The following is a 27,906-nucleotide window of genomic DNA, read 5'->3' on the forward strand; positions in this document are numbered from 1 at the left end:
ATGTTTCTGGAAGGGCTAAAGATTGTGACGCTGCCAGGGAAAGGACGCTGTTTGGTGGCCACAAGGAGTTACCAAACCGGGGACGTCATCTTCTCAGCAAAGCCTTACGCTGCAGTGGCATTTGACAGGTATGTTGTCAGGTACGGTGTCGCGTTTGACATGGTACAATACGTGTGGACTGTATATGGCAAGTCACTACTGTCATCATCATGACCACCACCATCCGATCTATCCGATACCACTTGCATAGCTTTTTTGTGGTTGTGCTTGTAGAGCTCTGCCTTGTGATCAACAAACTCATCTCAAATTTTGATTTAAAGCTTTCGTGACTGCAGGGATTCATATTCTTGGTTCTTTCAGTAAATAATTCTCACTGAGAATTTTTTATTGTTTTATATTTTTATTATTTTATTATTTCCCTTCTACGTGATTTTACCGAAAGAACCAAGAATATAAACTCCTCTCACTCACTCTGCAGAACAGGATAACATACAAACTCCACGCACTCACTTTCACTTTAGAGAACAGGGAGAGAACATACAAACGCCACTCTCTCAAACTCTGTAGAACAACATCCCAACTTTTCACTTCGCATGCTGGGAGCTTTTTGAGGAACTGAATTTCTGGTTACAAGTTCATGAAGAAGCTTCCAGCACATGGAACCAAACGTCGGACAACGTGCCGAAGAACAAACGGGGCAACCCGAAAACACATCGAAGAGATACACCTCGATACATTGTTGAATTTCACTTACCTAACAGTCTTCTGCTGGATGACGACCTCCGCCATGCCATACGGGTGGCAGAGTTATTTCACCATACTTCACCACACCGGTCATTGCGGGTTAGTGGCGAGGGTGTGCCAGAATCGGTTTAAAATATCGCTCGTGACTGACGTTAGCCGTGGCCCGGAATCAAACTCAGATTGCTTGGTTCATAGTGCAAATCGCTAACCACTCTGCCACTGTTCCACAACATATGTAAAATTGTTATTAATACAGTGTAGGTATGAAAAACTAGTTGGCATGGCAACCACACAGAATTTCTGAGTGACCATTTTCTATCTTATTTGTTTCGCCAAAATGACACATTTGTAATGAATGGGCGATCTCCATTTTTTTTTCATGCAGTGATTAAGTATTGAAATATTACACTTCTACTCCTGCAAATGTCAAGGCCGTGGTGTAGGTCAGCACACTAGAGGTCACCGGTTCGACCGGCCATTACAGTGGTTGAAACAACGGTGCAAGTTTTTTAAATTCCTCCGCCCACATAGCGGTAACAATAAACACGCCGCAGTTAGTCGATCGGTAGGTCACGTGTGGTGGGGTAAAGTGTGGGTACTCCCACCTCTTCCAAGCCGTCTGGCCTGCGTGCAAGGATTGGCCAAAACACCCTTTAGAGGGGCTCTCCAGAGCCACCTCTAGTGGTGGCCCTTCCACCAGCAGTGGCATGCGCACACATTTGCAGGGCTGCGTCTTTATTGCCTGCAAATGGATTACGCACCTGGACATGCTGTTGCGTTTTTAAATCCTTTATATTAAGTTCGCTTGCTTGCTTACGACCGTGCAAATCTTTCGGTCGTTTTTTAACCCACTTCCCGTGATCCAATCGAGCTGACATTTTCCACACAGACTCGTTGTGCGTGACAATTAATGTTCGTGAAAGAAAAAAAATCCAAAATTTTACCCTTTTTAGGACAAAAATATTATATTTAATTACCAATTGCTTAATGGTGCAATGCAATCATCTGACCCATAGGTGGCAGCCATCTCAAGCCAGAGGACGAGAGGACTCTAGCCGCCACGCATATAAAGGATTTATAGTGAAAAACTTTGTTTTTACGGCTTGTACTTGTTTCTGCTTTAATCCATTGGCACGGCCTGGCGTTTTCTCTCTGCCGGCGTTTTTTAAGCCACTTTACTCAGGTTTGCCACAGCTGTTTCCGCTCCGGCCAAAACCTGCTGCGGTGTGGTCGCTGTGGCTTCGCCTTCTACTGCGATCGGACGTGCCGACAAGAAGGCTGGCCACAACACAGCCTGGAGTGCGCTGACATGCAGAACTGCGGCCTGCCCACGGACAACGTTCGGTAAGAAAGCTTTTGACGTCTGCCGCTCCGAGCCCTTTGTGACGTTGTCAGCGCATGCTTAATGTAAGTCCGTTTTCAATCGGTTTCCATCTGTGCGGGGTTTTAAACAAACAAACATTGTTATTTTACCAGGTAAGTCCCACTGAGCTGTATAGCTCTTTTACAGAAAGCGACCTGGCCACAAATGATAACTCAACACAGTGGCTTATCATGTGGAAATGTACAGCAGCCAAATACTCTAAACACATGTTTCTAAATGTGTCGGGGAAACACAGGAGGACCCGGGAAAAAATCCACGCGGCCACGGGAAGAACATGCAAACTCCAAATACACAGGCATCAGGGTCGGGATCGAACCCACGACCTCCTGTATACCAGGCGAGAGAGTTAACATCTCGCCACCACAGCGCCCTTTTGATTGTTACCCGCATGCGCGATTGAGTATTCGCCAGAACATTCCATTTTAGGACCAACAGCTCTTGGGGAATTGTCGATGCCGTGTCTGGCTGCCTTCCCGCGTATCTGTGATTTATGCCCCTCCTGTGAAGGTTTCCTGGCTTGGTTGGGAAGTTGAGATTGTGGTCTATGATGTGTAGACCTAATGGACCAATTTCTTTGTTGTGAAAACTTTTTTTGTTGTTTGCGATTTTTATTTTGGTGCCGTTTCTTAATTAGTTTATTCATTTTAGATTTTGCTTAGTAGTAGGGGTTTCATTTTCTTGATAGTGGCTATATATTGGATTTGGTCCTTATATCTAATTAATGTAATGTATTGCGTTATGGGATGCTATTAGCATGGATCTTCTTCTTCCACGCGTTTGTCCCACTCACGTGGGGTCCACTGTCCTTGCCAACCTCCTCCACGCTGTCCCGGGCCATCTCTCTTTCCGCTCCCTCGGGCCACCGTGTCCCATCGCACTACACCTCTTCTTCTGCCTTCCTCTTGATCTCTTTCCTTCCACTTGCATCACTTGCACCTTCTGACCCACATCATCTTTCTGCTGTCTCTCTTCCATGACCGAACCACACCAGTCGTTTCTCTCTCTTTCTCTCTCTCATCTTATCTGTGATTTATACCACCTTGAGTCTTCCTCTCACTTCTTCATTTCTCACCCCCTGTGCTTCCTTGTTGAAGCCAACATCCACTGCAACATCCTCATCTATGTGACTCACATAGCTCGGTCCTCCCTCTTTCTTGTGCCCCAGCACTCGGCCCCATACAACAGCACCGGCCTCACCACCGTCTTGTACTATACACTACACTATACACTACACTATACACTACACTATACACTACACTATACACTACACACTTTTCCATTCAACCCAACTGGGACCCTCTTATCGCACACCACACCAGTCATCTCTCACCATTTCAACCATCCATCCCTTGTTCTTGATCTCATCTCTCCTTCTAGTGACCCATCACAGCACACATCGTTGCACCGAGGAACTTAAACTCGTTCGTCGTCATGCTATTTAGCATGAATGATGCTGTATAAAATTTAATATTATTTCCCGCACCTCTCAATCATTCTCTCTCTAAGATTGACGCAACAACTGTGCACTTTCAAAAAAATTGTAAAACGATTAGGAAAATTATTATGACTGTACAGTTGTCGCAGTGTGAATGGGGGACGTGGCATTGGTTGGATTGCGCGCAGCTATTCATGAGGCTCTGGGAATCCCAGGCCTGCGAGACGGCCTTCCCAGTTGACATTCCCATTCCTGCACTCGTAGTGAAGAGGAGGAGGAGGAGGGAGCAACACCGCTGCAGCTTGACTGTGGTGATTGGGGGGGGGAGCAGGGCAATAAGGGGCCGTCCATAAATGACGTCACGCATCTAGGGGGGGGGGGGGGTCAGACATTTGTGACGATGTGTGACGAGAGGATGGGGGGGGGAGAAATGTGACGTCACATCAAAATGCGCAACGTCGTGTGACGAGGGGGGGGGGGGTAAAAATCATCCAAAATCGCGTGACGTCATTTATGGACGGCCCCTAACCCAATAACGGTGGCGCACGACGCAGTCAACGTGAAACAGACGTTGACACAGGCGGAGTGCTGAACAGGCTGAGCAAGGATATGCGGTCTGCTGTGATCTGTCGTGCATTCTGCTGCAGATCTCGCCATCGATGCTGATGAAGAAATGGGCCTCGACGCGTCTCGTAGCGCCTTTATTTTAAATTGACTTTAAGCAGGTGTTCATTTAATTGGTACGTGGGTAAACAAAATAAACGAGTACATGTACAGCACTTTTATTGTTGTTGAATCGACGCGGAGGCGCGTACCACCACGATATGTCTACGGATGTCTTGTGACCACCCCCATTTCATTCTCTAAATTAAGGTTAATTTAAAACATAAATGAATATGCAAGGGAACACAAATGTTAGGGGTCAATTAATTTGGGGGTTACAAGACATCTGGACCACCCTGTACTGTGGCTCTATTTTTGGTTGCAGGATCTTCACTTACTGCAGGCAAATTATCCTTCCCTGTAAACACGTCTCATGTATTTTTCGATTTAAAGATTTCGTGACTGCAGGGATTCATCTTCTTGGTTCTTTCGGTAAAGTCACGTAGAATGTAAATAATAAACTAATAAAAATAAAACATAATAAAATAATTCTCACGACGTTTCGGCCACAACGCAAGCAGCCGTCCTCAGGTGAAGAACAGGTCTGTCGAGAAGACAGAGTCTCATTCTGCAGGGATTCATCTTCTTGGTTCTTTCGGTAAAGTCACGTAGAATGGAAATAATCAACTAATAAAAATAAAACATAATAAAATAATTCTCACGACGTTTCGGCCACAACGCAAGCAGCCGTCCTTAGGTGAAGACAAGGTCTGTCGAGAAGACAGAGTCTGAATGAGTCTGAATGAGACTCTGTCTTCTCGACAGACCTGTTCTTCACCTAAGGACGGCTGCTTGCGTTGTGGCCGAAACGTCGTGAGAATTATTTTATTATTTCCATTCTACGTGACTTTACCGAAAGAACCAAGAAGACGTCTCATGTAATTACTTTGATGTCGCAAAATCGGAAAACGTGCGCACCTTTGCGATTTTCGAACTCGCACAAGAAGAATACTCGTGATGAACGATATTGAATTGTTTTAGCGAGGGGCAGGGGAAGGGAGTGCTGATGAGACGTCACATTTATTGGGGCCGCAGCTGATGGGATGTCGCATTTATTGCGGCCGCAGCTGGTCATAATGCTCCAGGCATTTGGGAGCATTCCGCGTGTCCATTTGACACCGAGTTGCCATGGCGAACCGAGTAGAAGAACCTTTGAACATTTGCACGATGTGATTTCATTAATCCACACTGCGAAGGGAAACACAGGTTATTTGTGCCCTACTGGACATATGTGAAAAAGAGCTTTATTGCTCATCGGATTCCTCCAGTCTAAATAAATATTCTCATTTTGAAACGCACTGTGCTTAAATACGGACGACGCAAACACTTTACTCAACGTTGTATAGCAATTCCTATATCGAAAGTTATGCTACGATAACCATGGCAGAAGGTATTTTATATACAATACCCACATTTCACCCACCCTATCTTGTCAGATCTCGGAAGCTAAGCATGCGTTGGGCCTGCATAGTGTTCGGATGATGCGTGACCACCGTGCACACACAGGTTTTTAGGATGCTGGTGCTGCTACAGAGTTGCATGCTTGGCAGAGGGCAGTGTCGAAAAATCCATTGTTATGTTGTACTGTACTCTGCTACAAAATCTATGCTCCCTGCCACCTTCACAAAACCCGCACGGACCAGCACGGTGAAGTATGATCAAACAAACCCCATTACTGACACGGTCGTTCAGCATCCAGCAGTGGATTGACTAATGGGATTGTGCACTTACATGTACGCATGTACAATACAGCATGCTATTTTTAATACAAGCCAGCAGAGCATCCAATGAACGGTCTACTTCGTGGATTATAGATGCTCTTGTTATGTTTCCAGTGCCAGGTGTGAGAGACATTCACTTATATAACTGATCAGTAATTTACATTAAATTCCCATTAGCTGTTGTGGCCGCATCTCCCTCGTCATGAGGAATTGGGCCTTTCGCATTTGGCAAAGTGGGCTGGGTTCTCTGTTATTAACCCCTGCGTAGCCTGCTTGCTGTATGCAGCACGCGCACAGACTTGGCATAGGCAGCACTACTGAGGTATTGTAGTTCCAGTAAAGAGATGTGAGATGCAGAGCAACGTCGCATTTCAGACTTACTGGAGACTGAGGTTATAGGTGGATAAGTTGAAAGGTCGTGCTTACGTGCTCGGGTCGGACAACATTTTCAGTTAACACCATCGTGGTTACTGGACAAAAAGAGAAAATGCTTTGAACATGGGATAATTAAATTTCGATTTAAAGCTTTCGTGACTGCAGGGATTCATCTTCTTGGTTCTTTCGGTAAAATAAAATTCTCACGACGTTTCGGCCACAACGCAAGCAGCCGTCCTTCGGACGCTGTCTTTCCGACAGCCCTGTTATTCACCTGAGGACGGCTGCTTGCGTTGTGGCCGAAACGTCGTGAGAATTTTATTTTATTGTATTATTTTTATTATTTTATTATTTCCCTTCTACGTGACTTTATCGAAAGAACCAAGAAGATGGGATAATTATTTACCGTGATTTAAAGGCGAATGTACACGAGATTAAGAATACAATAGTGAACATCCGCAGAAAGATGCAGTTGCCCAACGACTGCACTGCGTCAGGGCGGATTTGTGACGGCCGGATATGTGTCGCCATGCCATGCAGCATCGTGCAAATTAGTTTTGCAATTGTGCACAAACAGAAGTAGGCCTCTATTGTGATGGGACTTTACATAATCATTATCATGAGCCACAATCAATACACTGTTGGATGAAAGTCTGACCAAGCCCTCGTCATCTCTCATGCTCCCGAGATGTAACAATCCATCTGCACGCGAGCTGCTTTCTGTATGCACACGTATATGGAACTTCTTTCGCACCGTACGTAGCCAACCCCGCTAATCGGAGGTATGATCTCACAATGTGTTGTTGTTGTCATTATCCTTTTAAATAGGTTGGTGGCCCGTATTTTGAGGCGGGTGATTAAGGACAGTGTTTTCGGAGCAGAGGGCGAAATCATTTCTCCAGATCGGCTGGAAACGCACATCGAGAGGCTGAGCAACGACGAACGGCAAGCTATGGAGCAAGACGTGACAGCGTGCCTGCAGTTTTGCCCCGCGGCAGCAAAGCACTTCGACACAGCCTTCATACTGCAAATGCTCCAGATTGTAAGAATGCTATTAAAACCCTTTCCCGTTCTGATGACGTACATGTACTGATGAAATGCAAATGATGTACGGAATCGGATTGGAACCGGAAGAAAAACTAATGAAAGAACGTTACCAGTACCGAGGCTGCCACAAGGCCATGTGGGAAGGCGTGTGGCTATCGTAGAGTGCGGTCGTGTCGCGACAGTTCTCTGCGGCGAGTACAATATCTTACTGGTAGGAACCACCTGGTTCCACCAGCCCACAGGGGATTATTGTGTCCGTCCGTCGTGCATCCAAAAATGGGAGGGGTGGGGCTCGGTGGAGAGGGGAGAGTGTGGAGAGGCTGAGTGGGGAGGGGCTGGGTGGGGAGGGGAGGGTGGGGAGGGGCTGGGTGGGGAGGGTGGGGCTGGGTGGGGAGGGGCTGGTCACCCCGTGGTGCCCTTATAAAACTCAACGTTTAGCCTACTCACGCCGGCTTGTGCCCGCCCTCACAGTCGGCAATATTTGCGGAATACATCACGCCGCCGTTGACCCTGGCCATTGACCGAGCAACCCAACGTTCCTATCAGCTCCCTCCGCAGGAATGTGTTTAAAAACAGCGGCGCTATGCCTCTCTAAATAAAATTAATGCTAACTGCTTGCGCGTTCTGGGATTCAGCGGTGAACGAGACACCCATCCTGCAAACTTGCATACGTCTCAGAACGGGAAGGAGTTAACTCGAGCAAGAGACACAAAAGCATTTTACAAACGTAGGAAGCCCACGTCTGTTTCGCGATTCGATTCCATGCAATGCGGGAGATACAAAGCCTGCTCCAGGGATTCACTGGCGCGCTCACAAATTGACAGGGACAAAGTTGCGCAAATAGAAGGCACTTAAAATAGCGAGTGCCCCCTTTACATGCCGGCGTTAAACTTAATGTTAAACCAAAGCTGCTTCAGCTCTGCTCGTAAAGGAAAAATTCACACGAGGTTACGTGAACCCTAGCAAACACAGTCAACTTTAGAAAAAGGCATGAATACCGCACTGTACGAATTTAAATAACTCTTTGATTGGATTCACATTCATAGACTCATTGTACACGTGTGTAATCGCGCGTGAAATCTTTATTATGAACAATGCCTTGACATTAAATGCAAATGGTAGACGAATGCGAACCGAAACACTACAATGAGATGGACCAAATGAGAGGCGGTACACGCGAGAACGCAAACGGGACACGAAGTGATCGGTTCTGGTAGGGAATTGTGACCCCAAGACGTGGATTATTCATCTAATCATTGGGATTGGGAAGAGGTAAATCGTGAAATTATTGCTGCATAGCCGTCTTAAACTCATGTTGTAATTTGATTATTTAACACATGCTTTTGCCAATTGTTCCTACTTGTTTGTGAGCCCAAGACTAAGGTACTCATGCTATTTCTCATTACATTTGTTGTTTCAATCAGTGCTGGATATAATAAACCTTTGAATGAATGTCATTGCCCATGACCAAAACTACCCGATTTCATGATATCTCAGAAACTAAGCAGCATGGATAGCTCTTAGTTAAGCAACCATCGTGCATATACAGGTGCTATAGGCTGATACGGGGCTACATTGCCATCTATTATCGCTGCCATCACTGAACCACATTGACCAGCGTGGCGAAGTATGACCCAACAACCCTAACGACTTGTCTGCTGTATGTATGTTGAACTTCTTTCGCACCGTACGTAACCAACCGTGCTAATCTGAGGTGCGGGGGAAGGACAACAAACTAAACACAAAAAGCAGTTCTAAAGAAATTCTTTTCAATTTATATTATTTGGGTCTTTCGGTAAAGTCACGTAGATAGGTTCAAAGAAAATAACAAAAAACTACGACGTTTCGATCACAAGACAAGCAATCGTCATCAGAAATAAAAAAAAATCAATGCATAGCTCCAGGGGCTTCCTAATATAGGAAGAAAGAGGGTTCCAGACGGACGCAGAAGCGCATCTGAAACGCGCGATGCGGTAACCGTCTTTGTTCGATGGTTATCAAAAATCCGCTTCTGCTGCGAGGGTGGCCGGAGTTTGCGTGATGGTTTATGCACCTCGACGAGAGGAGCACTGTGCCGTGTTGTGATTTATTGCAGGTTAACCTCAACAGCCTCATCCTGACAGACCAGAGTGGTGTCAAAGCCATGGGGGTGGGCCTCTTTCCAACCATCAGCCTGCTTAATCACGACTGCTGGCCCAATTGCTGCGTGACCTTCAACAACGGAAAGTAAGATTTGACCGGGTGGCACTTTGGGACTGAGCACCAAGCCAGCGCCACTAAGATCCTGGGTTCGAATCTGCATTTCAGCCGGGCCGTGATCAAACTGGGTTCTCGACTGTTATGAGTTTATGGTCTCGGTTCAATAATTATCAATGACTGTACAACATTAATATAGCATTTGGTTAGCCGTCTTATTTGGATAAGTGCCAGCTCTGAGTCCTAAACATTTCAGCCTGATTGACATGTTATAAATCGGGCATTCAAAGGTGTGCTCCTAACGTGGATTAAGAGGTGGGGTGAAGTCACCGTAACACCATTTTCCAGGACCATTCTCTAACACAGGGTGGTGCACTGACAGCTGTGCGTATTCCAAATGTATTTGTTATTTTTCTCGTGATTTTACGCGAACAGTTGGAACGTAAGTGGAGACAAATGTAGACAATGGAAAGTAATTCACAGAGCAAATGGAATCCCACGAGGAGACAATAAACATGGATTGGAAGGTGGTTCTGAATACCGCTGGGTGTTCAAGGGTTGCTGCTTAGGTTTTAAACGCTTCATTCTGGATAGCTTTGTTTCATGATTTATGCCTCACCCACCCAACCACATAATGTCCCTGTGGTGCCTCCTATTAATTATCAGACCTCTGCCAACCTTATGGTGACCAACTCCCGTGCCTATGCTATTAATATCTCACACTGTCCACTCAGGCTTTTTCTTCCTTAAAGAGTTTGCTCTGATATCGTTTCTATTGCACCAATTCTCCGGTGCGTGTTTTCAAGTTTATACCACGGGTATTGTTCGGTGGGATGTCTGACGTTTTGCTCCACGTGCTGGGAGCCTCTTAAGGAAAGGACATTCTGCTGAGCAATGCGCGGCACAACCAGAAAACCCATCGGAGAGCTTTATGGCACGAGTGTGAAAAACCTATGCAGGATGAGACTGGTTGTAATTACCGGCGAAACGTCGTACTCAAATTGTGAATGTTGTGAGTTTACTCTCAATCACACTGATGCCCTGAACTAGCAACTAATTTGCATGTTTTGTTTACGCAACAAACCTTACTAATTGGCTGTGTCGGGTGGTGGCGGGTTTAACGACACATTTATATTGATGCGATCTAACCCAAAGAAAAAATATTCTGGATAGATTTTGGTTGTTTTGGTGGTAACGATGTTGATGATGACAGTGATACATCTCTCATATACATAACACAATAGGGGGCACAGGTGGTACATCTGCCAGTCATCTCAGTCAGTCAACCCATGCCACCTGGGTATGTCCCGTGACCTGTCAGCGAGCCATCGACACTTCACGTGGTCCTCAAAGTGCACGTGGTCTGGCACAGGCTACGTGGTGACGTCACCATGGCGGGTATTGGTATATACGTAACAGAGCTTTAAATATAATGGAGGACGTTAAATGGCTCCTTAAGGGTTTGTATTCCTAGCACAGTATGTACCAAAGTACGTTGCATGCAGTCATTGGTAAAAACCACACACACATGGGGATTCGTTTGAATTCTAATCCTGTTGCTGGCATTAAGTGGTAATAAATGGAGAGGAATCGTGGTTTATTAATGTCTCTGTTTCCGTGCCAGCAAATATAATTGCCTACCCAATGATGTGTTGCCTAGCATTGCATTAACAATGATGCGGGATGTGATTACACAGACGGAGATGGTTATTGATATATATTCAATCATGCAAAAAAGTTCCGGCTCAGGATGTGTCGGTATAAACATGCCTCGGTTATTATCTGTCAAAATTCCTACAAAACACACTTTAGAGCTATACTCGGTTTTGTTTCTTCCTGCCAATTGAACAAGAAATGAAAACAGTCCTTTGTTAATCAACTATTGGATGAAGGCTTCACCACACTGGGTAGGTCGTGAGGGTTGTTTGACCATACTTCACGACGTCGGTCAGTGCACGTTGGTGAAGCGAAAGTATCTTCCTGTGTTCAGATATCACTGCTGTCTATTTTTTTAATTCAGGCATGATTACAAACTAGAGGTTTAATAATGCATTCGATTAAATATGTCAATACTCCCAGGATGCATGCATTGAATCGATGTTTTAATATGAATAAATTGTCATATGTAATGGGTTCACATGACCTCTATCGGCTGCTGCATTCAAACATTTAGAAGATTGATTTTCGGTATAAATAGCGGCCTTGAATCGTGTTAAATCATCGAATCATGAGCTGCACGTGGGGGTGAACCACGTTGACTTACTCGTACCAGGCTAACATGAGACTAATTTGAGGATAAAAGCTATGGCCTGTTGCGGAGCGATTTCATTTACAAGGTCCAGGCATTCACAGACTCCCAATGTATTGAATGTTCCATAAATGGTGCGTTAAACTGTCTTGCAGCCGCCAAGCAAATAAAACCACCTTCCACTCCAGTGCAAGGTGAGCGAAACATTTTCTGTCATTATTTTTTTGTATCTCGCGTCGCATGTAACATTGCACGGAATGCATACAACATTGCACTGTGATGAACGTGTACACTGAAATCCACGCTTGGAAATTATTCAAACGTTTTGACGGCAATCACAAAGGCAATGAAGCAGACAATTTAAATGTAGAGCAAACTTTGTGCTGCAATTGTATTTTTCAGCGGATGGAGGTACTTAATGGCTGGTTAGAATATTAGCTTGCAATGTAACTATCAATACACAAATCGCATCCCTATGTATTTAAGTTGCTGTCAATACAGTATATCTAATAATTGTTTTTTTACCCTTCTATCTGGCAACAAAACTGACACCTTTTTACAAGGAGTCATGTTTGCATAGACCACAATACCTGCAGTCATAATACAAACAAAAGACATAACTCTGATAATGTGCACTGTCCTTGAAGTTGATTGGTCCACACCCGAGACAGCTTTCCTTAAGGAAACTTCAAGGACAGTGCACATTATCAGAGTTATGTATTTTGTTTGTATTATGACTGCAGGTATTGCGGTCTATGCAAACATGACTCCTTGTAAAAAGGTGTCAGTTTTGTTGCCAGATAGAAGGGTAAACAACCAATTATCATATTTTTACTGGCAAATGAGGTTCCCATAGTACAGTATATCTATTAACGCTTTGTTCTTTAGGACACGGTTGGATAAACCCATATACAATCAGAGTACACGGCTGTACTTATTGCAAATAATTATCAAAAATATGCAACTCAAATTTCATGTAATTAAAATATGTGAAGATATGAAGTGTATTAGTAAATATACGTAAATTAGCATATACACCTTTATTCCGTTTATCAGTAAATGCAAGTGCTGGGATTTGGAATGCAGTTTCTTAAAAACTGCCTCTAACATACCCGATAATTGGTATATTTGACAAACCCTTTATGATTTTTTATTCATTTATCCAATGAAGATCCATGTCATTTTACCCACAAGCCCGTACCAGCCCATTTTAATGGCAGGGCATCTATTTATTTATGACAACCTTGAATAAAACTGCATAAAATTAATGACCTTGAACTCACATTAGGCTTTGCCTTTCAGCACCCAGTTACTTGTGACCTCATCAAGGTTACCCCATGAATGAAAGCTGCATTGCCTATGGGTGACCTTCCACCTCACCGTAAACTCAACACACGTGTCAATGGCACTATGGCCTTAAAAGTAAAAATATAGAATATATACAATGTAATGTTAAAGGCAATGGCCATTTTTCATAGCACATACATTTATTCCCATCTTCATAGCACGTGATTTTACGTGCTATGAACAAGGGCCATTGCTCGAAACGTTGCCTGTAATATATATTTTTTCCTTTGAAGACAACAGTGTTATTGACAAAGGTGTTTAATTTTTCGTTGGCTATTTTTTCTGATGTGCACCGCTGCCAATGCATCGCCAAATAAATAATCACCGACTGGTCACTGCTGCCGTCTCGTGGTTGTTAGTGCAATGTTCATGTAAAGTCCTCAGTCCACTGCTGGATGAAGGCCTCCTCGCGACTTTCTGTCATTGGTGTCGTTTGATAAATTTTCACCACGCTGTTCAGTGCGCTGGTGACGGTGGTGGTGGTATAATAACATGACATCTATTTTACGTGAGGTCGTGGTTGGTTTTTTTATGTGAGGTCATGGTTGTTTTTCTAAGTAATGGTTACTTACCAGAACATCGTCTATACGGTAATTCATTGGTCTTCCAGAGATACAGTAATTAGCCCTTTACTGGACTCTTTTCGCCACGAGAATTACTCACGTTTTATGGTTAACACATTATTTGCATATCTTGTCATGTGACATGGACCAGCGGTAGCGCATTCACCACTTGTTGCAGAGGTTCACGGTTCGAATCCCGTGGCCGCCATGATTAATACCACGGATCTGTTAACTGTAAAAAAATTAACCCGTAAAAACAAAGTTTTTCACTATAAATCCTTTATATGCGTGGCATCGGTTTTATTTTATTATTCATTTCTGTTTTTCTTGAGTAAGAGTTTCATTTTTATCACATTGGTATTTGAAATTAAATATGAAAATTTTTTTTTACTAAAAAGTGGAAAATTTTGGGAAAAAAAATTCACGAAAATAAATTGTCACGCACAACGAGTCTGTGTGCAAAATGTCAGCTCGATTGGATCATGGGAAGTGGGTTAAAAAACGACCGAAAGATTTGCACGGTTGTAAGCGCGCAAGCAAGCAAGTGAACTTAATATAAAGGATTTAAAAATACACGCCGCCTGCGTCACAGTGAACGTTAAAGATCCCGTGACATAATTCTCAAGAGTAAGCCATTGTGTGGCGGCATCATGGTCCAAATTTGCCACGCAAAAAAAATGCAATCATACACAGCCCCTGAAAACGTGGGAGGATCCTCATGCAAAATATGTATTCGACTTGGTAAGCGTGCTAATTAAAAGCAAATCTACTCTAAAGGCTGTTTTTGCCCCTGTCTCCCCGCCTCTAAACTTCACTTCGACGAAAGGGCGGAGCTGCGTGTGATGCGAGCGATCAACGCTGACGAGGAGCTCACCGTCTCCTACCTGAGTTTTGTCGGCCTGGCGGAGGAGCGTCGAGCCTTCTTGCTCCGAGATTATTTCTTCGAGTGCAACTGTGTCCACTGTCAGGATCAGACGCAAGATACTTTGCTCACCGCAGCCAAGGTTCGCAACTCGCCAGACGTGATCATAAGTGACGCCTTGTCCAAACTTTTGTGCGCTATCTTCTTGGTTCTTTCGGTAAAGTCACGTTGAAGGGAAATAATAAAATAATAAAAATATTACATAATAAAATAATTCTCACGACGTTTCGGCCACAACGCAAGCAGCCGTCCTTAGGTGAAGAAAAGGTCTGTCGGAAAGACACCTGAGGACGGCTGCTTGCGTTGTGGCCGAAACGTCGTGAGAATTATTTTATTATGTTTAAATTTTATTATTTTATTATTTCCCTTCTACGTGGCTTTACCGAAAGAACCAAGAAGATGAATCCCTGCAGTCACGAAAGCTTTAAATCGAAATTTCGTGCACTAATATATCATTTCCGGCCCTTTTGTTAATCCGTGTTCTCTGGATGAGCCCCCCCCCCCCCCCCCAATGCCGTGTGGATTGTTTGGGTTATTTTGGTAATACTTCACCGCGCCGGTCGGTGCGAGTTGGCGAAGGTGCAGGGAACACAGATGTGGAAGCTTAGAAGTAGAGAACAGCAGGTGATTTAAGTGCACCGTACGACAAGCAGCGTGTGCATGGCGATCTCCCATCCAAGCGCGACCCAGGCTTCACTTTGCATAAGCTGCTGAAATCCTATGATAACTTCTTGGTTCTTTCGGTAAAGTCACGTAGAATGGAAATAATAAAATAATAAAAAATTAAACATAATAAAATAATTCTCATGACGTTTCGGCCACAACGCAAGCAGCCGTCCTCAGGTGAAGAACAGGTCTGTCGGAAAGACACCTGAGGACGGCTGCTTGCGTTGTGGCCGAAACGTCGTGAGAATTATTTTATTATGTTTTATTTTTATTTTATTATATCCATTCTACGTGACTTTACCGAAAGAACCAAGAAGATGAATCCCTGCAGTAACGAAAGCTTTAAATCGAAATCCTATGACAAATTCACCTGGAATATGTACTTAACATTTTCATTCACTGATGCATTTAAAGCTAAGAATTGTAACTTGCGTGGCCAATTTACATACCCATTTACTATTGTGTGTGACTTTTGACCATTTATTGAATTTCCTTTAGAATTTCATCTCTCGCCACACCAGGGTCACCCTCAAAGCTAATTCCCACATTTTGCAAGTCACAATGCTCAGTATTCACAGCTCTTGATTTATATAAAGCAAACATGCTTTCCATTAAAGCAGGCAGTCGTCCCAAGGACACATAATCCTGAAAGGCTCGTGTTGTTTGTTGTTTCCAGTCAAAAGATATCGATGCCAAACAAGTTGCGGAGGACTCCAAACATGCCCTTGGGAAGGTTGACATGGCCCTGGCAGAGAGGCACTGGGACGAGGTAATGTAAATGCCAGACAATAAAGGTTACTGACCATGACTGCCAATTCATGTAATGGTGCTTTGTAATTCATGGCGAGCCACACTGTGTAACGTGAGCTTTAATTGCGCGTAGCAATGGAGCATATTTTGCGTTGCGTTGCTCTGATTTATCTGCCTTTGCGATGCTATTTTTCTCTGAATTAATGAGCTCTTCAAGTACCTAAAACACCGTACTCATAAAACACTGTACATTCACAATCATGGTCAGCAATTTATTTGAAAGATACTAATAACACGCACGACCCGACTTATTTGAAACACCATATGTATATGCTAATCGCAAATGAATATGTACATTGACCGAAGACAAAAGTGTGAACCTTTTATTAACTACAGACCTTTGTAGGACGTTAAATACGATACCTTTGGTTGTCCACACATTAACACGCGCCTTCGCATTATCCAATAATAATAACTTGTAGAATTATGTGCCTGTCCACCGAAATAATAAGGAGGCCCTTGCAGTGACTTGAGTGGGCTAAAGTTACCATTTCCAGGTCGGATCTATTCCCTTCTCATACCCGATCAGTGTGGCTATGATTTGCAGGTTATGTTAAAGAAGTATGCTTCATGTGGTCACAGGCTGTCGGGCTCTAGGTTCCCCAATCCTGATATAAGTTAAAGTAAAAAAAAAATTAGAGGTGCAGCACTGCAATTACTTGCTCATGCCAGTGCTGGCAGAATGCGCCTCCAAGAGATGGAGTCTCTCGAAAGCCCTTCTAAGGGGCATTTGGCAAACTCTAACATGCTGGCCAAATGTCTTGGAAGAGGTGGTAGTATCCACCCTCTACGCCACCACGTGCAACCTTCCAATTGGCTAATTATGGTGCACGTATTGCTACTGTCGGGTGGGATTTAAGGAACCTGTCCCAATTTTTCAACTGCTGCAGCAGGTTGTAAGAGGTGGCATAAAATCATACTCAAAATGTTCAGAGCATCGCTGGTCTATATTTTTTGCGTGTTCAGTTTGATGTTATTCCTCCGCACCTCCGGTGTGAAAAAAAAAGTTTTAACATACATGCATACAACAAACATATTTTATACTCTTTGGTTCTTTCGGTAAAGTCACGTAGGTGAAAATAAAAACAATGATAATAATAATAAAATAATAATATAATGAAATCGCATAAAATAAAAATAAATAAATGAAATCAATAACTAAATCATTTTAATTTTATTCTTATTATTTTCTTTTACTATGTTTTATTATTCTTTTTATTTTCACCTACATGACCTTACCGAAAGAACCAAAGAGTATGGATCCTTGCAGTCACGAAAACTTCAAATCTAGAAACATATTTTTGTTCTGCATGACCACAGGTGTGGAGCCTGTGTAAAGAGGCACTGGACAAACACCTGCCGGTGCTCGCAGACACAAACATCTACCTCCTGAGGATGCTGAGCGCTGCGGCAGAGGCTGCCACGCACAACCGGGAACTCGGCATTGCTGCCATCTACGCAGCCAGGGCCGTGACCGGTTATCGGTAATCCATCCAGCATCATGAACACGTAACAGCCCCTTATTGCCAATCCACTACTGGGTGAGGGCCTTCCCACGCCTCTGGTCAGTGCAGGGTTGTGAAGGCGGGGAGGAGAGGTATGGGAGCATTGCAAGTGCAGAACCACAGTGGACCTTGCAGCACTGCCCTCTGTGAGGTCATGGTTTTTTTTCTAAGTCATGGTTACTTTCCCAGCACATCGTCTATACGGTGGTCTTCCATCCTAAGCACTATCCAGGCTCAAGCCTGCTTAGCTTCCGAGATGTTAATGAGACCTGGTGCAATCCTGGTGAGTTGTTCATATGCTACAAATGTAACTGGCACGTATAGACACGTTACAGGACGCATTTAGCCTACGATAATCGACATGAAACATACCAATAAGTTAGAGTGTGGCAGTCTTAAAGCTTGAGCACCATCCATGTACGTATGGTGTATTTTACTGGTAGGAACGAAGTGGACCAGCCTACAATAGATTATATCGTCCGTCCGTTTGTCCGTCCGTCCGTCCGTGTAGCAACATCGCCCCCTACTGCAAACACTTGGCATGACCCTACAAAAACCTTTAGACTCTGTGAGGCTTTCCTGGCTAAACAAGTGTAACATTCCCTTATAATTCCCTGAGATAGCTTTTAATTAAAACATTTAAATTAAATAAAAAAACTCACAGCGCCCTAAAGCCTACAGCTAGGCCTAAAGCCTAGAACTAGGCCTCAAAGTCTCCCTTCGTATTGTACCCCCGCGTGTGTGCAAGGGAGTTAATGTTTAACAATGTTACATTCCCTGATGCTTTTAAATAGAAACATTTAAATTTAAAGCTTTTACATAAATATTAAAAACATTTAAATTAAAAATTAACTCACGGCGGCCTAAAGCCTACAGCTAGGCCTCAAGCCTCGAACAATGCCTCAAACTCTCCCTTCGTATCGTACCCCCGCGTGTGTGAAAGGGAGTTAATGTTTAACAATGTTACATTCCCTGATGTTTTTTAATAGAAACATTTACATTTAAAGCTTTTACATTAAAAACAACTCCCTACCCCCTCCTCATCGGCGGCTTTCCAGCCTAGAGCCAGGCCTGGGAATCTCTCCCCCGCTAGGGGTGTATTGGGCGGGGCTACAGCGGCAGGGGGCGGGGCTACGCGGGGCTGGGCAGGGCAATGGCGGCAGGGGGCGTGGGCACGAGGTGGATGGCGGGGCTACGCGGGGTTGGGGCGGAGTTACGGCGGTAAGGGGCGGGGCAACAAGCAGGGGCCGGGGACAACGAGATGGGGCGGGGCCACGGGTGGCCGGGGCGGGGTTACGCGGGTGGAGGGGGGGGCCACGGGGCATCCACTTATTGGCGGCCATTTTTTGCCATTTAATTTTATTATAGCCATTCAATTGTTCGTTCCTACCAGCCCACCCCACAGGGTCCTGTTATATAAGCGACTAATCTGTATGCATGTATGTTAGGAGAATTCCAGAGTTAGGCAGCTTCACCAATTTCCATGAACGAGGAGTCATTTTGATGCTTTTACGAACCAAGTTGAAATTACAAAAACATTGACCCTCTTTACCTACCCGCACTAACCAGCATGGGGAAATATGCTAAAAAAAAAAACGCCCACGAATGACATGGCTTGCGGATGCCTTCACCTCGCAGCGAATTGACAAAGCACCACAAATTATAGTATTAACTATATTCTTGGTTCTTCCCTTCTACGTGACTTTACCGAAAGAACCAAGAATATGAATCCCTGCAGTCACGAAAGCTTTAAATCAAAAGTATTAACTAATCATTATTATTGAATCATTATCATAATTATTATTATTATTATGTAACCATAATTAGTATAAAATCATTATCATCAGATAAAGATCCACCACTGGATTAATCAGAACGTGTTCTTACCAATGCCAGCTTTGTGTGGTGCTGGAAAAATGGAAAATTGCAGTCGTATTTTCTCTGTTTGTATCCAGGCCACGTACAGGTAAAGGCAACTGCGTGTTGTGCTCCTGCCTCTCTCTCGTGATTTAATGAGCTTATTTCCTCAACCAACGTTCCAGGCTACGCTGTCCCCTACTGGGTTGTATTCCCGAGAGCTGAGTCTTGCTGCCAATTTAAATAGATGCACAGCTTACGGTGTTGCTTTGTTCATCGAAGTTTTGTTATTAAATTTAGGAATATCATTGAGATGTTATATCAATTAGTCATGTATGCCTCACTCCTGTAAGTGTATCATTGTCATCACATAATTAGGACCTCTGGGATATGTTCAAATGTGACTCATTGCACTGACAAAGAACCGTATAATCCACAGAGAATGGATCTGTTAGAGAATGCTATGTTTAGTTTCCACAATGTCCTTTTCCCCCATCTTATAAATAACTAATGAATGATTTGTTTTGCCATGAACTCAATACAGGTTATAATTTTCGAGAAACATGTTTTGGCAGGCTAGCGAATGAAAGATATCGCTTTTAGACGAATTCTGTCCCAAGTGCCCAGTGTTATCCTGCGACACTCCGCCTGTCCCTGTCTACTTGAAGTGCTTTAAATGGTAACGTGATTTAAATGAAACTCTAGAAAAAAAAACTCTTAGTACGGTACTTTACACAGCTTTGATTTGATTTGCTTTATAGCAGTTTGATTAATTATTCCGAGTGTATAAAGTATTTCAAAGTAGTTTTTTTTCCCACTACATAATATTCCCCAGTCACGGTTAACCTTAGTCCCTCCTCGTCCTGCTTGGCATCCTGCCAGCGTGGCAAATTAAGCAAATCGATTTTGTGTGTGGAAGGCTGACACAGACTTATGTATACAATAATACTAAAATAATAACGTAATCATGATTCTAGATTTTAAGTTTTTGTGACTGCAAGGATCCATACTGTTTTTTTCGGTAAAGTCACGTAGGTAAAAACATATAAAATAAATTAAAATGAAAACAAATAAATGTTATATTTTTTTTACTTACGTGACTTTACCGAAAAAAAACATAATAATGTTTACCCCTCTTCAATGTTTCCTCCTTTGTCAATTCATGGTGGTTACTTGACCAACCTTCACCAAGCAGGTCAATGTGGGTGGGTGAAGGGGGACCCAGGACCAGTTGAGATGTCACTTGCCAGTTGAGATGTCACTTGCCAGTTGAGATGTCACTTGCCAGTTGAGATGTCACTTGACAGTTGAGATGTCACTTGCCCGTTGAGATGTCACTTGACAGTTGAGATGTCACTTGACAGTTGAGATGTCACTTGACAGTTGAGATGTCACTTGCCAGTTGAGATGTCACTTGTCAGTTGAGATGTCACTTGCCAGTTGAGATGTCACTTGCCAGTTGAGATGTCACCTGCCAGTTGAGATGTCACTTGACAGTTGAGATGTCACTTGCCAGTTGAGATGTCACCTGTCAGTTGAGATGTCACTTGCCAGTTGAGATGTCACCTGCCAGTTGCGATGTCACTTGCCAGTTGAGATGTCACTTGCCAGTTGAGATGTCACCTGCCAGTTGAGATGTCACTTGCCAGTTGAGATGTCACTTGCCAGTTGAGATGTCACTTGCCAGTTGAGATGTCACCTGCCAGTTGAGATGTCACTTGCCAGTTGAGATGTCACCTGCCAGTTGAGATGTCACTTGCCAGTTGAGATGTCACCTGCCAGTTGAGATGTCACTTGTCAGTTGAGATGTCACCTGTCAGTTGAGATGTCACCTGTCAGTTGAGATGTCACTTGCCAGTTGAGATGTCACCTGTCAGTTGAGATGTCACCTGTCAGTTGAGATGTCACTTGCCAGTTGAGATGTCACTTGCCAGTTGAGATGTCACTTGCCAGTTGAGATGTCACCTGCCAGTTGAGATGTCACTTGACAGTTGAGATGTCACTTGCCAGTTAAGATGTCACTTGCCAGTCGAGATGTCACCTGCCAGTTATGATGTCACTTGCCAGTTGAGATGTCACTTGCCAGTTGAGATGTCACTTGCCCGTTGAGATGTCACTTGCCAGTTGAGATGTCACTTGCCAGTCGAGATGTCACTTGACAGTCGAGATGTTACTTGACAGTTGAGATGTCACCTGCCAGTTGAGATGTCACTTGTCAGTTGAGATGTCACCTGCCAGTTGAGATGTCACTTGTCAGTTGAGATGTCACTTGCCCGTTGAGATGTCACTTGACAGTTGAGATGTCACTTGACAGTTGAGATGTCACTTGCCCGTTGAGATGTCACTTGACAGTTGAGATGTCACCTGCCAGTTGAGATGTCACTTGCCAGTTGAGATGCCACTTGCCAGTTGAGATGTCACTTGACAGTTGAGATGTCACCTGCCAGTTGAGATGTCACTTGTCAGTTGAGATGTCACTTGCCCGTTGAGATGTCACTTGACAGTTGAGATGTCACTTGACAGTTGAGATGTCACCTGCCAGTTGAGATGTCACTTGCCAGTTGAGATGCCACTTGCCAGTTGAGATGTCACTCGCCACTTATGGCCGTGGGCCAGGGAACAAACTTAGGTCGCCTGGTTCGTAGCTGATGCAGTTCGCAAACAACAGCGCAACCTCTCAACCCCAACGAGCTCATTAATAACTTGTTGTTGAATATAATTAATTCCAAGCAACCGAATGCAATTGAATATCATTGCAATTTGCTAATAATAAAACACACCAATTATGATGGGTCACTCCAACAAATTTTACATCACCCCAGATTTCACTTCAGTTGTCACTTGCCCGCAGATTCAGTGAGTTTCACCTTCATTCTCATGACAAATGAGTCTTACGTGTGAAATATTTGCTTGTATGTATATATATAGCAAACGTATATTATCAACCACAACTTTAGGTCGCTTGACAGGATGTTGTGGACAGCCAGAAGAATTGAGCTGCTTTGTGATATTCCTAATTGCCACGGTGTGTGTGTCTCTCTCTCTGTGTGTCACTCACATATCACGACTAACGCGGCCACTTGAGTTTGATTCCTGTTCTCGCAAATCATCTATGGCTATTATATAAACCTTGCGTAGACTTCCCCTGGGCTCGAATCAGCCTTTAAACACGAGTACCTGGCCCAGTCCAGTTTGGAGATACAAAGGCGGCAGGGCATAGTGCTGACCACCTTACCCTACTGTGCGTCATGCCAGCCGCTGTACGCCAAGAGCTCTTCTTTCCTACGGAGGTCAACTTTGTCTCTGTTGCTGACCTCTGTGCGTTTGCAGTGACGTGTGCCACCCAAAGTCTCCACAGCTGCTGGATGCGTTCGTGAGGGCTGGCGCTCTCTGCTATGGCTCGGCCCTCTATGAAGATGCCCACACCTTCTTGTGCGAAGCGCTTGCCATTCTCATCGTCACGCACGGAGCCACGCACGCGAGGACAAAATACATCCAGGTACAAACCGCGTGCTCTCTGGGCCAGCCTTGGCCAAATATGGTCCCGCTGCTTCCGGAAATAAAATAAATTGCAAAAAAAATATGAATAATGCTTTATTCAGGTTAGTCTTCCAAACACCCGTAGCTAAAGTGATGGTCATATTACATACGCATGGTTAGCACGGTTGGTTACGAACTGTGCAAAATAAGTTCAACATATATAATGCAAAAATGTTACTTACATTTTAAAATATTTTTTTATCCCTTTGTAAATATATTGGATTAAGGCCTAACTATACTGTCACGTATATTTCGTAATTATTTATTTTGCAAATTCAGATAGTTAATATTTTGATTAAACAATGCTAGTGATTTTAAAACGCGACAGATTGCTAATTTCACATGTGCTGTATACAGATGTTTTTTGTCATGTACAAGGTGGTCCTGATGTCTCGTGACCCCCCAATTAAATGACCCCTAACATTTTGTTTTACCTTTGCTTATTAATTTTTTGTTTTCACACCCATTAGTACAGTATATAAAATAGTATATATATATATTTTTAAACACGCTTTTATGAAATGTACTATTAATTGAAGAACTCCACGACTCCAGGAAGTGGCCCCGAAGCTTGCCATAACATAAGGGACTGTGGGAAATTACAGCCAACATTAGTTGACCGTGGATAATTAGACCCAAGCCGAAACATAACATATAAAAAATAACGTTTAAAAATGTTTTTTTTTCTTTTTTTATGATAGAATATAGTATTGTCATCAGTATGACATAAGTATACCAAGTTTGCAGTCGATACCACATTGGGAAGTGGATTAAAATTGAGTTACAAGATTTGAGGATACAGCAACAACAACAGACAAATGTGAGTTAAATAAAAGCGTGTAATAATAATAATAAAATTAAGTCTCAGAGAATTAAATGGGAATCACAAGACATCTGGACCACAGTGCACAAGAGCCAACGTGCACGCAGACCGGCATTGCTGCATTCCGATGAATGGCCCACTGGCCCGATTGCTAAACCAAGCGAAGACGTCGAAACCTTTCCCACCAGCGGGCCTGCGAGCTGCACTCGGGCCACGCAGCTCACTTTTTTCAGGCCACGAAGCTTACTTGTAATTGCACCTTGGTTTTTTTTTGTGGTGCCTCTTGCTCTCATGTTATTATGTTTGCATTTCGATTTAAAGCTTTCGTGACTGCAGGGATTCATCTTCTTGGTTCTTTCGGTAAAGTCACGTAGAAGGGAAATAATAAAATAATAAAAATAAAACATTATAAAATAATTCTCACGACGTTTCGGCCACATTTCCCATAAATATGCTAAATTCCTCTTGATATGCAAATTCTTTTGTCAAGGCGCTCTTACCTCTCCAACCCAGCTTAAATATACGCTGCCAAGCCTGGTGGTGTTCATTCAGACGCTGTCTTTCCGACAGACCTGTTCTTCACCTGAGGACGGCTGCTTGCGTTGTGGCCGAAACGTCGTGAGAATTATTTTATTATGTTTTATTTTTATTATTTATTATTTCCCTTCTACGTGACTTTACCAAAAGAACCAAGAAGATGTTGGCATTTGTTTTCGATTCGCGTGTATTTTGTTTACGACCTGCGTTAATTACCTTGTTTGTTAGTTGTGCGCAATATTCCTTCAGGACCCTGTACTCTGAGTTGTTTTGCCCCTCTTTAAATAACCATGCGACTGGCTACATGAGACAATCCGTGTAAGAAATAATATATAATAAACTGAAATGTTTTCACCAGGGCCTCCCTCGGAAAGATGTGACGATACGATGGGAGTCCAGTTTAACATTGGAGTCCAGTTTTTCTATCAAAGTCCAGTTTACCATAAAAGTCCAGTTTACCATAAAAGTCCAGTTTACCGTGGAAGTCCAATTCAACAGACACATGGAACAGACACATGCCGTTAATAGTTTGAGTTTTTTTTATTTATTCGATTTGTTTCACGGATGATCCCATTCATCCAGTTTCCCCGGCTATTTTACAATGGCGATCTGTGGTGTGTGAGCACAGCAACAATAACAAAAACGACACGCATAAATAGTGCAGGGAGCAATATTGATGTATTGGACAACTAACAAACGAGGTATTTGATGGTTATAAACGAAACAACATCTCTGGCGTAGCTTAACTTCAGGGCCATGTTTTTGTGAGCAAATATCGCAAACATTGATAAATAACCATCAATAAATATATTGCTTGGCATAGCATGAGCTAAGCCAGTCAAATGTACTATTGCATCCGTGGAGATACAGTGCGAAGGGATGCGGAAATGGTGTGGGTCTGCAAAAGGGGGGTCCAAACCAGAGGTCGCAAACGGGTTTTGATTCCTTACCCATACCCGGCCGCACTAGGGTCGCAAATGGGTACCCGTACCCGGCCGGGTACAGGTAGCCATATCCAACCCGTACCCGTACCCTACCCGAAATGAGTGACAAACGGGTACTGGGTACCCGATTGCGACCTCTGGTCCAAACTCACATCTTCAAACTTGATTTGAAGCTTTCGTGACTGCAGGAATGACTCTTTGGTTCTTTCGGTAAAGTCACGTAGAAAGAAAATAAATTAAGTAATAGAATGCGACGTTTCGATCGCAACACAAGCAATCGTCATCAGGTAGAAAACAAACCTAGTGAACTTAGAAATACAATGCAATCCAACACAGAGAGTCGGCTAACACAACAGTCAGCACCTTACCTGGTTGATTACGTTCTTCCAAAGATTGCTAAATTTGAGAGACAAAACACAGACACGGGGACACACAGACAGACACACAAGCAGAGAGAGACAACACAGAGACACACAGAGAGAGACACACAACATAGACACACATCTTCTGTTTGGGACAAGACCTGAGCTGCTTCAGACTTTCCCAGGAACGACCCCTCATGGCTTATGTCTCGTTTATAATCATCGTAAAAGCGCAGCATGTCTGCGGCAATATAATTAAAGGCACGAGTATTGACTGTATGTCCTGTTTTACCTTTTGCACCCACAGCAAAACAGACATCCACATCCTCTTTTTCACAAACTCAACATTTGATCCTTATGGCGGTACCCCGGGGTACCAATTAATACAAAATTGCCGAGGCAATTAAATATTTTATTTCTGGGACACTATTTTTGTCCAGGGGTGTACTTAACTCCGCGACTGGGGTACCAATCAATCCGAAATCGGTGCCACTCCGCAATGTCGAAATGCAGCGAGGACGATTGCGCTGAAACCCTGAAGGCTCGCGGTACGCATCGTGGTGCATCGTAGTGTACAGCTCGTCGAGATGAGTCGATTGCCGCATCGCCGACCATCAACAGACTAAGAATTACCGCATCACGAACATTATGCGAGAGCCATGAGGTTAATTTGCCCCCCTCACACCTGCCTGTGGCTGTATCTCGTGTATAAGAACAATACGTTTCTGTGTAAAGTGTTTTGTGTGGAGCCTTTTAATAATTAAAACAACATCTCAGCATCAGGGGAATTATTTACATTTTAATCGCCCCGTAAAACCCATTACGGTGGTTGCAGTGGCCAAGTCAGCAAGATTAGAATTTGCAGCTGATTACACACAAGCGTCACGTGATATTTCTACATTAATTTTCGAGCTGGAGGTGAAGGGTGTTCGGGCCATCGTAAGTTTGGGGCACTTATCTGGCAATTACCGACTAAATATCGCGTGACACAATTAAAATATTAATGCCTCATTCGACTTGACAACATTAAATTTGTTGCTGTAATTTGAGGCTCTTACCAAGTAATTACATTGCGATTTCTGCTCCGATGAAAAACAAAGTCCCACGACCAATTAACATTTCTAAACATGTTGTAGTCTTAAGAAAAAAATTGCTCGTTTCCCACGCAGAAGAGCTATAGATAGGATAATTATCATCAAAATGTATTCGTAAGCAGTCTTTTTCCACGTGGGATTTGTTTATTTAACAGCCTCATGAGCAGTGATTTAGGCATTGGTTTTTACATTCGCGTGATTATAATTGTGATTGGTTCGTAATCCATCACATTTAGCCTATCAAATTAAAACATATGCACTGCATCATAAGCGCAATCATTTGACAAAATATGAATGGCATATAAACGTTCATCCAATTCGAGGTTGCTCATTGGAACGCCTTGTATGGCATTTGAAACAATAAGACCACATCGCCTCTGTCCACCCAACAGTACAGAGTGCTTAAAAACAATATTAACACTTATATGTGACTATCGTTTTTACTGGAAAAAGAACGGATAATACACTGTAATATGATAACAAATGTATGTTCATAGCTTCAAAAATAATTCAGAATGTCCACTTGTTCGCCATCATTGTCAACACGTGCCTGGATTCGTCTCCACGTGGTCTCCAGAGCCCGGAGGCACATTTCTTGTGGCAATGTTGCAAATTCTCAGAAGTGTTAACGCATTTTTGAAGCACCATGTATAAGCGTGTACACACCACAGGCGATTTGGCGAAACGCGTGTGGGTGGGGTAAAGTGTGGATACTCCCACCTCGACAAGCGTGTGGAAGGGGTAGACCAAAAATACCCCTCTTAGAGGGTCGGGGGAGTGCTCCATCGAGCTTCCTCTCTTTGAGGCCCTTCCACGAGCAGTGGAGTGGACAAGTGAACGTTTTTTTGGAAGGGACATTTGTCTTTGTATTTGTTGCAGTCATTAATCAGATGAACGGCACGTATCCGAACAAAAACCCACTCTCATCATCCGCGCGCATTGCGTGTTCGTGTGCTCAGGTGATGAAGGTGAAAGTGGAGAGGGAGATTGCTCTGCTGCGGATGAATGAAGTCGTTCCGCGCGTTGTCCAGAGCGAGCGAGCCCTCGAGCGCAAGAGTGAGCTGCATGGCCTACTGGAGCCGTACATCAAGACCATCTTCCCTCGCAGATACTGAGCCAGACC

The 27,906-nt window shown here is 43.6% G+C and overlaps 1 protein-coding gene across 1 annotated transcript; it reads left to right on the forward strand.

Moving 5' to 3' along the window:
• Positions 1-27,906, forward strand: LOC144931279 (histone-lysine N-methyltransferase SMYD1-like). The gene is made up of 10 exons (XM_078855087.1): positions 1-128; positions 1,915-2,088; positions 7,151-7,364; positions 9,465-9,595; positions 11,969-12,007; positions 14,550-14,727; positions 15,988-16,080; positions 17,442-17,605; positions 22,814-22,982; positions 27,743-27,906. The coding sequence occupies exons 1-10, from the start codon at positions 1-3 to the stop codon at positions 27,896-27,898; spliced, it is 1,446 nt and encodes a 481-aa protein (XP_078711213.1). The 3' UTR covers positions 27,899-27,906.

The sequence above is a fragment of the Lampetra fluviatilis genome, chromosome 4 (assembly GCF_964198595.1).
Source record: "Lampetra fluviatilis chromosome 4, kcLamFluv1.1, whole genome shotgun sequence".
Classification (NCBI taxonomy): Eukaryota; Metazoa; Chordata; class Hyperoartia; order Petromyzontiformes; family Petromyzontidae; genus Lampetra; species Lampetra fluviatilis.